Source organism: Rhipicephalus sanguineus, chromosome 7, assembly GCF_013339695.2.
Source record: "Rhipicephalus sanguineus isolate Rsan-2018 chromosome 7, BIME_Rsan_1.4, whole genome shotgun sequence".
NCBI lineage: Eukaryota > Metazoa > Arthropoda > Arachnida > Ixodida > Ixodidae > Rhipicephalus > Rhipicephalus sanguineus.
In genome coordinates, this window is record NC_051182.1 from 117,802,540 (window position 1) to 117,813,338 (window position 10,799).

A 10,799-nucleotide genomic window follows, 5' to 3' on the forward strand; every position below is an offset into this window, starting at 1 on the left:
TTGGTCTAATACGTGCGGTTTTTGTTCGCTATGGTATTGGCTCTGACAAGGTGCCAACCCCCTTTCATCAGCATTATCTAGCAATTTTTTTTTTTGGGGGGGGGGGGGCTGCGATCTCGGTTTATGTATATTAGTGGGTGTAAAGATATCGTGGGTGGGGGGGGATAGAGCCTCTGAACTCCCTGGCTACACCACTAGTAAGGGAAGTTGAGTATGCTTGAACACAGTAAGGTGTCACTGGAGCTAACATTTTGATAAGTGGTCTCATCTTCTTCAAGGCAGCGACTGAACGTGGGGTGTTGCCAGCAGTGGCTCCAGTGACACACCACGTTTATATGAGCCCTTGTCGAAATGTTGGCTCCAGTGACACCCAGTGTTCAGGAATGTTCATCTCTTCAAGATCTTCTACTGTGTTTTTGCCTGGTGAGGAGAGATAGTTTTCCTGGCAGTTACCTTCAGAAAAACATTTTGTGAAACACATAGAATGAAAGGCAGTTGACTGTTTATTCAAAAACTGAGTCACGGTTGGGTGCTCGTTGCTGTATGATGACTGCCTAATTACTCCAAATAAATTTCCTGAGGTATCCTGGCTAAACTTTGATGTCTGAGGTACCTGTATAGTTCAGTTTCTCAGTGACACACATGTGCATATTCACTCTAAAATCTAGTGTACATTCACGACGCAGACAAAAATGATGCACACCGCCACTGCACCGATGGTGGTGGTGTGCTTCTTTCTCGTCTGCGTCATGAACAGGTTTATTGTGTGAGAATGTCTTGCCAGCAAGTTCAAATTTTCTATTTATTTACACATAAGAAGTCCTATCATGCTCATTATTGTAACATAAAGACCATTAGCAGTGCAGTTGCTCCAGAATTCCCTAGTGTGCTTTTGCAGCCGCTCCCATTGGGTGAGGAATGTAAGGATTGTCTTGCAGTGCTGTCACTTGCTGTGAGCTGGGCCGCTGGGCTGAAGAGCCTCCGCTGGATAGCGAGATGCCATCGCATCTATGGCAATGCCTATGGTCCTGCAAGAGGAATGAAAAATGGGCAAGGTGTGAGAGTGCTTCTGTCTCTATGATTGTCTGTAACTTAGTGTTACCACGGTGCTCGAATTTGTGTGGCCTGTTGTGTCATGCTGAAACACGCGGGCACAAGCGTGAACGCCATGTTGACAGTTCCATCCGTGTTAGCGCTAGTAGACGTACATCCACGTGCATTTAGAACAAAAAAAAAAAATAAAAAAAATAACAGGGATGTGGCGTGCGCAAGACGTTCTAGTCCCGCCATATATGGGCATGCCAATGAGTCGGTGTGTTTCATGGCGTGATTGAACAACAATAAAAGATGTCAACTTCAGGTACCACGAATTTTCATGTGACACTGAATGACGTTAAAATCTTTATGATGAAATAGGATAGCGTTGATTCAGAAGAAAACAGTGCATCCAGAGGAGTGTTGATAACATTATCCCAAATGATATTTGCCGAGAGTTCGAGGCTCCTCAAAAAAAAAACCGCAACACAAAGACACTTGTGCGTTCATTAAACCACCTTGGTGTGGCCCGTCTTGCTGCACCACAGCGGCAGTAAGTTCAACTAGGCAGCTCCCGCTGTTTTCTGGGCACGCAAAGGGCCGCATCTTTTTATCCGTTGTGGCCGCGGTGTTGCTGTACTCGTGGACCTTTGCAATGAAGGGGAAGCTACGGGGCTTGGCTTCTGCTCATGTACTCCTACGCGAAGTGGTCAGGCTTGGCGTGTGTTTCATAGCGCTGTGGAAAGTGATGACTGTGCAGCTTAAGTGTTGCATAGTATTTGTTTTCTTTGCTTACACAGTCCCTTGTGGGTACAGTTCGTCGCAAGTTTTCTGAGGCGGGTAAACCGAAAAGTGAGAAGGAGACAGACACTCACCTGAAGACGCAGACCCCATTTAGTGTTTGAGGTAAATGCAAAAGGCACGACGTTCTCGCGCGTGCAAAGTCATGAAATGACAACGTATAAAGTCAAACGAATATAAATATCTCACTCATGTGCGCTGTGTCCTTCTCAAAACGCTTCCTGCAGAAAATGAAGGAGTTTTTTTTTATTTCTCACGTAGAAAACACTGCGCATCATGGGACTGCAATCACTAGTGGTAGCATTCACACAACTTGGCTCTGCAGCCTTCGCTTCACTGCCAATAAAAGTTATCCACGAGTGTATCATGAAATCTTCTAATGCTATTCTTTAAGGGGAATGAAATTTGCTTTAGAAATAGGGCATGTTGAAACTTACTTGAAGAAGGCCTGTGTTGCCGTCACGCTCCCATATTTCTTTTCATGCTCAAAAGGTGCAGCTCTTGCAGCATTTTGTGGCCAAGCAGCTCGAACGCATATGTCGCCCACATCTTCTCAATGTTGTTCGGTGCCACATCACAATGCAGCAGCAGACAAGCAGTGCCTAGATGCTTCTTGCTGTCTTGGTGGCAGATTTTCGATCTTTTCGTCCAACACTTCTTCTTTCAACGCGGTACCCTTTTCTGCAATACTTCAATGTTCAAGGTCCTCTGACACAGTTTTCAGACCTGATGACAGCCGTCCATTCTTCTGTCTGATCAGCTTGCGCTCCCGAGTCACTCGGCGAGTTTGCTCTGCAACACCTTGTCGCACTATAGCCTTTCTTAAAAGCAGGCTTTTACTAAGGTATTTGCAGGAGAGACACTGTCCACCTGCAAAGATCAAAGTAAGCAATGTATTAGTCCTGGCAAACCAAGTTTCCTGACACTCCAGCTCTAAAACTGAAATTGCGGGAAATATTCATTAAACAAAAAGTGATGTAATGATGAAATACAGTAACATTGTGCTGGCAAGCTAGTTCATTATCCATATTTCACAGGTATAACAGCATTAACATAGCAACAAATCAAGAAGACACCGGACGGAGTGCTGGCTTAAACTAAGAGTTTATTTTTGAATCAGCTCGCACATTTATGAAACACCATCAATATCAGACAATATATGGTCCCCACCGAAAAAAGGGAGCAGGAAAATCTAAAAGACCCTTTCCAAAAACACATTCCACTGTGTCATTCACTCCAGAACGCAAGATTCACGCCTAATATAATGATGAAGATCAAAAAATGTGTTATTGAAAAGGTTTTTTTTTATGTTCTTGTTCCCTTTCTTGGGGGGGGGGGGGGCGATATCTTGTTTGATATTGGTGGTTTCCCATGAATATGCAAGCTGACCCCAAAAATAAACTGTTTCTTGAAGTCAGCACTCTGTCCTGTCTTCTTGGTTTCTTGAACAAAGGTAGGGAATTTTGAGGGTTCGTTACTTTGACACAAGTTTAACGAAAACTAGCGGATAATGAAGGCAAGGAAGGTGTAGGGGACGCTGATTGTACTGTTTTAAGTGTATTGTAGTAATTGGGATATAGATGCGAAGAAAGCAAAGTGGACGAAATGACAACTTGCCGCAAAAAGACAAACGTTTCATGCACACTTGTTATGTTAGTGCTGTCGTACCTATCAACAATGTAATTACCTGGTGCTTGCACCGTGGTAAGGCAGTTGCTGCTGAAATAAGTTTCGTCTCTTTTAACGACGTGACGTTTCAGGCCCGCCGTGAATTGCTCTTCGCCGTAATCTCTGGAATTCACGGCTCCAGCACACAGGTGAAGGTCCTCAACCTCAGCCAAGAGACATTCGGCATCCAGTTTGTTCCTCACGGGTCTGCTTCCGAGTAGCGTACCCCTGACAAAAACCTTGGAGCGAGGCACTGGGTTGTGACGAAGAAATACTACAACCTTTTCGGAGACAACTTCCATCTTCGAAGTCAGGATCGAGGTGGAATAAAAAACACTATCACCTTGGCCTGGGATGGCATGTCTTGACCAGAATTCCGAAGGCACTCTTAAATTGTCGATGAAGTCGTCTTCACGAGTGCAAGTGGTAGGAGATAGCTGGTCTTCTATAACTTCTTCCACAGCAGCGGAACCTTGGGTTTCTGAACTACGTTCAGGTTGTTGGTGAGCGTTAGTAGCGAGTTTTAGTATAGCGGGAAACGCTTACGTTAGCGTTAGCGTGCGCCTCAACGCTAACGCTAAAACGGAACGCGCTGCGTGTCAACTGGTGGTCTTTTAGTACAGCGGAAGACATTCCCGCTAACGCTAACGCGAGCACATACGGCACATACGGCGCCATCTAGACATAAAAAACACTAAATGCACTGTAGAATCCACAAAAACGCCACCAAGTCGAGCTGATCCAAAGTCACCACTGTTGCGTCTCCATGTCGCGTTTGCAGAAGTGTTGAGTTCTGACACATTGGTTTCTGTCGACATGCCGCGTTCGAGAATTCTTCAAGACCCCTACTACCTGGCCTTTTTAAGCTGGGACGCATCACGCGTCACATTCATGCATTGCCGCGAAAGGCATGAAGGCAAGCGACGCCGGACATTTATCTGCTTGACTTGTGGCCGTATCTTGGAAAGAGGCGACTAAAGACAGCGTCGCCATCTCTGCGCTGCTACAGAAAACATGAGCGAACCTTGCAAACAAATCTTGCTAAGCCTTCTGAAGCGCAAATCCACTTTCTATCTCAAAAACGGAGCTATTTTATCGGCGGTACACGGTTGGCGAAGCCTCATTACTCAAATCTAAATCAAATACGAACATTATTAGGGAATGAATAAGTTTAATAATGCACGACGACGGCTACAAAGATTCGAAGTGGACGGCTCTCGCTTCAACAGGCACCGCCATCTTGCCCTACGTGCGGGATCTCTTGCGTGCGTTAGCGTTGAACGCTATATTCCAGAAATAGCGTTCGTACGTAAGAGCTCGGGCTACGTTTACGTTCTGCTCATGCGCAGTTAGGAGCACGCAACGCTAACGCTAACGCTAAATCCTTGCGTTCGCTGTTATCCGCTATACTAAAACTCGCTAGTATCGAGACCCTGCGGTGAGCTTGGCCCAGCGCTCAGATGATACGTCTTTACCTCGTATGTAAATCGAATGCTGTCGTGAGACCTCTCACTCGGCGGTCTTTCTTTGGGCACTTTTTTCGAGAAATACTCAGGCACATTAGGTAAGATGGTCGGGACTGCGTTAGGGTCCAGTATCGGCTTTCCGCGGGGAATACGAACCTCCTGACCCTGTATGCGATGCACGTAATCTCTGAGGACGAAGTGGGGCTCGAAGTGCAGCTCGCACACGGCGGAGGTGTCGTCCAAGGGCTTGTCCAACCGTCGAAGGTTTCTTTCCCATATCTTTCTTCTGTTTGGGTCCTTCGGCACGCCGAAGAGCGCGATCTTCGGCGCGCCTTTCTTGAACACGTAGCCGGTCTTGCAGCCCGGCGCGTAGCAGTGGTTTAGACGTCGTCCAGGCATTTTTAGGAAGTGTCCGTAAGGGTAGGAAATCTCGCTCACGATGTCAGCACGTTCAAGCAACGAAGAGAAGGAACCACGGAACGAGCGTGAACAGCGCAGCGTCGATGCACAGAGAAGCGCAAACGTGATTGAGGACACTACCGCGGGTAGTGCCACCTGGCCCTCAGCTGTGTAAGCGCTCTTCGTTGAGCGCACAGACTACCTCTACGGCCTTCAAGATTGCGCGCCTGCCTGCTAGCGCCCAATCTCAGAGGCTATGCAACTGGAACCAGTGTCATACCAGAACATTACCTGAAGATGCCGCTTAACATCATGACTGCTTTTTCGAGAATATTCTAAAGAGCACTTGTTTATATCAACTGCTGACTAGTTGATTGCGTGAATGTAATCTGACATTCCTTTACGATGTGTTTAGTTGCTTTTAGGGAGCCTTCATGTGTGCGCCTCCGTGCATAGAGTTAATATTAACTCTATGCCTCCGTGCCGGAGGCGCGCACATGAAGGCTCCTTAGTTGCTTTACTTTAGTTGCTTTGGTATGCAGCGTCATCTCTCCACATTAATAACAACGAGTTTAAAAGATTTGTTTTTTTTTTTGTTCTGGGATACAAGCGGGAAATTGAAATTGGTGAGCGGTCAGAAGTACAAATTTCAGTGTGACCTCTTTGATCGCAGCTAAGATGCCGGACGTCATCAGATGGCACAAAATAGAAGACAGTAAATCGTCTTATAATGATATAGTAATACGTTTACGCTGACTTATAGTAATACGTCCGTTTAAGCTGATTCTTTTAAAACATTGCTCTCATTAATTCTGGCAGAGAGACGTTTATAATAGGTTATAACGAAGGCCCTAATTGACGTCATTTTACAAGAACAGGGAAAGATCTAGGGACTTCAATTATACATAACTTGCAACTACCTCACACCGCCGAACTCTGGGATACGATTTCATGGCATGCGCCGCCATTACCGAGCACATGGCAGCAGACGACACGAACTCAAGCTGTGCGGCTCTCGCATTTCCCGTCGCTGCACATCGCAATGGCGATTTGTGCTACATTTGGCTGCTGCACGAGAAGTGTAAATCAATAATAAAAAAAAAGACCAGACGCGGGGACGTACTGTTTGCCAAACGTGATCGCAAACCCGTGCGACCGCACGAAAGAGCTGTCCGAGAAGCGGAGCACATGGCTTATGCGCGCGTAAACAGGAAGGACCTCAGACGTTGCACAACGTCTGCGTCTGCGGTTGTCACTTCATAACAGGCAAGTTACGCTTCCGAATCTCCTCACCTTTCGCCGAGTGTATCACCACGGAGTTATGCGCTAGGTCAATTTTTGTCGAAACGTGAAGCACCGAATTGAACACAGCGATCGTGCCTTGATTTTCGGGAGGTTATCTTAGCTCTTCGGTGAAACGAACCCCGACTGGGCGTCAAGCATGTTATTGGCCATGGTTTTATGCAGCAATCAGATACGAAATCTCTGCAGTTTCAGCGCCGCAAAATGCAGGTGGCGTAGAGCGCCGCTGTAGGCGCCTCGTGCGAAGTTGTTTCAACCATTACGTGCGACACCACTGACGACACTGTAGGTTGCATAATGTCCTGAACGATTCTCGTTCGTCATCAGCTCAAGGCAAACGATCAAAACACGCGCACGAACGTAAATACAGCGCGGTCACTGAGATTGAGACGTATGTGCTCGGTGATGGCGGACGGAAGATAGGAACTGACGTCACTTGCAAGTTGTGTATAGGTTGAGTGCGAGATCTACGGGACTATGCCACTGTGAGGTCAAAAGTTCTTATGTGTACTCTCGTACTTGCGCTGCTGTGGAAGTGTGGACATTTTCAAAGGAGAGAAGAAACGCCTCCTTTTTAAAGTGCGGCACGGGAGCACAAAGGCTGGCGTCACTGCCTAGCCAATGCGTTCTTATGGGGATCACGCCTGTTTACAACAGCCCAGAGGGGATTATGGTGGTGTCCAGGCAGGCTAGCACGGCGACGACGACGTCGACACCGAGGTCGTCAACGTCTGCGGCAATAATACTAATAACAACACACTGTAGGCTTTTTTTTTCGATTTTACTCTCTGGCACTACCAGCGGTCGAAGTACCAAGTATGGTATCAGAACTCTTCGTTCCTCATGAGCATGGGTACAGCGTCCTCGGCGATCCCCCGCGGCCGCCCTCTGACGACGACGAAGTCTTCCTCGTCGAAGTGCTGGAAGCACACGCGGGGGCTCAGAGGTCTGTTGATCTCGGGGTCGACGGGGAGGTTCTCGCACCAGGTCGACCTCAGCGCCTCGTCGGCGGGCAGCGAGAACAGCCAGATGCCGGTGAACGGCTCAGGGCCTGCCGCGCGGCATCCCCACACGCAGCACTTGTAGAAGCTGCCTTCGCCCTTTACCCTGCGGGTACATATATATATATATATATATATATATATATATATATATATATATATATATATATATATATATATATATATATATATATATATATATATATATATATATATATATATATATATATATATACATGCAGGCGCAAAAAATTAAAAAATGCGACACAAGTTCCCGAAGAATCGTTCTCGCAGCTATAATTTCATGTCCCACGAAGTCGACAAGCAACATAACCCGTTAGTCGCGAACAGAAATTGTCATCATCATGAACCGGCACGTGCTCTCCTCGTCCTCTTCTTCGTCATCTTCTACTTCGCTCCCAGAACACGTGCGCCGATTTGTCCGGCGTGGGATGCAATAACTCTGGTGGGCGAGAGAACGGCTACAGAGGGAGAGGAAAGAAGAGAAAAAATGGAAATTCTTGGCGAAAAATATATTCTTGGCGAGATTCGAACCCGTGTGGCCACGATCCGAAGGCGAGCGTCGTAACCACTCGGCTATCCAGGCACGCTAGCTGAGAATAATTTTGCCTTGTATAGTATAGTACAGCAAGAGGGTGGGAAAGGGAAGTAAGGTTGAGGAGGGGGAAATGTAGGAGGAGAGGGGGTGCACCATAGCATAGCCATGTATAGTATAATATTGCAAGCGGTGGGAAAGGGAAGTAAGGTGAGGAGGAGGGAAACGACGAGGGGAGCGCCACCACAGTTTCGCTGTTCCCTCAGTCTTCACAGCTCTATAGTGCGCAGCTGCCCAATTTTCGAACATGGTCAGAAAATGCAGCTGATCTGTGGTCGAGACTCCTGCGAAAATGTGAGCCAAAACATTATACAGCACAGCAGGCGGCAGGGAATCTGCAATTAAATTGCAAAGTCAGTTAGAAATCGTTCGCTCTTCCCTCGAAAAATGGTGCCATATACCCAGAATCAACTGCGTCACATACTCAAAGGACACGGCCATTGGCTGATCTGAACATCGTGAGCTGCATACTGACCGCAGTTGCCGCGGTGTGCCCTTTTTGCAGCCCCCCCCCCCCGCCCTGCCGACGCCCATATGTTCACCACTGTGATTTTATTGCGATAGCAAACTTTATATATACACTCTCCGAGGGTTTCTGCCGTCGCCGTTATGTTCCGTATAAAGTCGCTCAAGCAGCTACGGCGAACTTGGATCAAAAGGGCGTGGTCGCGCGCGCTACATCGACAGACATCAGTAGACGGCTCGTATACCCTTGTAGTACGTGATGTGCTCTAACCGCTTAAGTTCACATTGAGGCACGACAGGCAGCACGAAAACCGATTCACTCCATGGAGCGGCCGTATTCTCTTACACCAGCACGTTGTAGAGTTACGCGAGGTAGGATCCAAAAGAATCTTGCTTGATATGCAACACTCCCATATGTTGCCATCGCATTAATTGCTTCACACGTACGCACATATAACACCATCACACACACACACGTATGTATGTATGTATGTATGTATGTATGTATGTATGTATGTATGTATGTATGTATGTATGTATGTATGTATGTATGTATGTATGTATGTATGTATGTATGTATGTGCGTGTACAAAGGATCGAGCGATTCACAGAGGGCCGTTTTCTGAGTACTCACTGCGGTACTCTCATCCAGATGGGTGGCTGGGACTTGTCGACCATCTTCAGGTTCTCGTCGTCGGCTCGGCTCTCGAACTCTTCGTTCGGAGAAGAAGGCGCCTTCTCCAGTTTGGGTCGCGTCGACGACGCCCCCGTCACGGTCTTTCTCGCGCTGCGCCTGCTGGGCGGTATGAGCCTCGCCCTCGCCATCCTCTTGCTCAGAGGCTTCTCCTTCTTCAAGCGTCGCCTGCGGGCGTTTCTTTCGGGCGTCCCTCCGGACGCGTCTCCGGCGAGCCGTCCGACAGCTTCGTTCGCGTCCGGTGACTCTCGCTTTGCCGCCGCCTCTATTTCGTTCTCGATCACGTCGACTTCCAGCTTGACCGCCAAGTCCTGCGACGAAACGCTTCTTGCGGCTGCATCTCCTGGGGATCTCATCGACGGCTCCCCCGACTTCAACCCGTGGACGACTTGGGCTCCTTCGGAGCTCGTCAGACGCTGCGGGCCTCCCGAGCTCCCTTCCGTCTCCTCGGTACTTTGCCGATGATGGTGCGTAGATTCAGACATGGTCATGGACTGTGTGACGGCTTGAGCTTCGAGACTGGGACACCAAAAAGAAAAACAATTCTTTTTCTGGTTAAATACTCGATTACCACCTAACAACAACAAAAAAAAAAAGTCAGCGCCGCCCACAGCCATCGTTGTACGCCCCTCAGAGAATTTTCATGAATGCTACATCCAATAGGATTGCTCATTTTAACAACGGCACGCTACGACACAGTATACAAGCGTCAGCCCGTAAATGTATAAAACAGTAGCGTAGCCAGAATGCTTTTTCGGGAGGGGGGGGGGGGAGGTTTCAACCATACTGTATGTATGTTCATGCGTGTATTTGTATGTGCGCGTGTACACATACACATACACAATTGAAAAATTTCGGAGAGGGAGGTTTTAACGCCCCAATCCCCTCCCCCCCTCCCCTGGCTACGCCAGTGGTATAGAGTGACACTATAGGGAAACAATGAATCCGTTTATAGACTGATAAAGTGCTCTTAAGTAACTGTATAATTGTTGGTCATTATTAAGGTAAAGTTTCGGTTTTGAACTTCGCGCCACACTTTCAGCAAATGAAGGTCAGTGTGACTAGGGCTCTTCAACACGTACGATTCAACAATTCAATCGTTCTTCAAGGTACGATTGAATAATTATGTGCAAGGAATCGCGTAATTCCTACACGCTGGTGGTTCACCAAAGAAATTCCTTAGTGCTAAGGAGCGCATTGAGACGCTTGGCGCGTTTTCACGGTACTGAGAATGTCGTCGAGTCACCGTTCAACCGAATTTGGGTGCAGTGAACGATCGTACTTTAAGAAACAATTAACGGCAACGTTGTGTAATTACGCACTGCCTGTGACATGGTTTCTATTTATGAAAT

General features: G+C 47.5%; 2 protein-coding genes across 3 annotated transcripts; both read right to left on the reverse strand.

The window, feature by feature from the left end:
• Positions 1-436: 436 nt before the first annotated feature.
• LOC119399782 (uncharacterized) lies at positions 437-4,019 on the reverse strand. Of its 2 annotated transcripts, XR_007416921.1 has the most exons (3): positions 3,524-4,019; positions 2,274-2,706; positions 437-1,028 (listed from the first exon to the last, which is right to left on the reverse strand). XR_007416921.1 is itself a non-coding variant. In XM_049417845.1 (2 exons), the coding sequence occupies exons 1-2, from the start codon at positions 3,804-3,806 to the stop codon at positions 2,528-2,530; spliced, it is 462 nt and encodes a 153-aa protein (XP_049273802.1). In that variant the 5' UTR covers positions 3,807-4,019; the 3' UTR covers positions 1,044-2,527. The 2 variants fall into 2 exon arrangements, 1 of the variants encoding a protein (XP_049273802.1); XM_049417845.1 differs by lacking the exon at positions 437-1,028 and having other exon boundaries at positions 1,044-2,706.
• Positions 4,020-7,448: 3,429 nt separating this feature from the next.
• On the reverse strand, positions 7,449-9,813 carry LOC119400865 (uncharacterized). The gene is made up of 2 exons (XM_037667769.2): positions 9,388-9,813; positions 7,449-7,778 (listed from the first exon to the last, which is right to left on the reverse strand). Exons 1-2 carry the CDS (start codon positions 9,801-9,803, stop codon positions 7,496-7,498), a joined length of 699 nt encoding a protein of 232 aa, XP_037523697.1. The 5' UTR covers positions 9,804-9,813; the 3' UTR covers positions 7,449-7,495.
• Between the last annotated feature and the right edge of the window lie 986 nt (positions 9,814-10,799).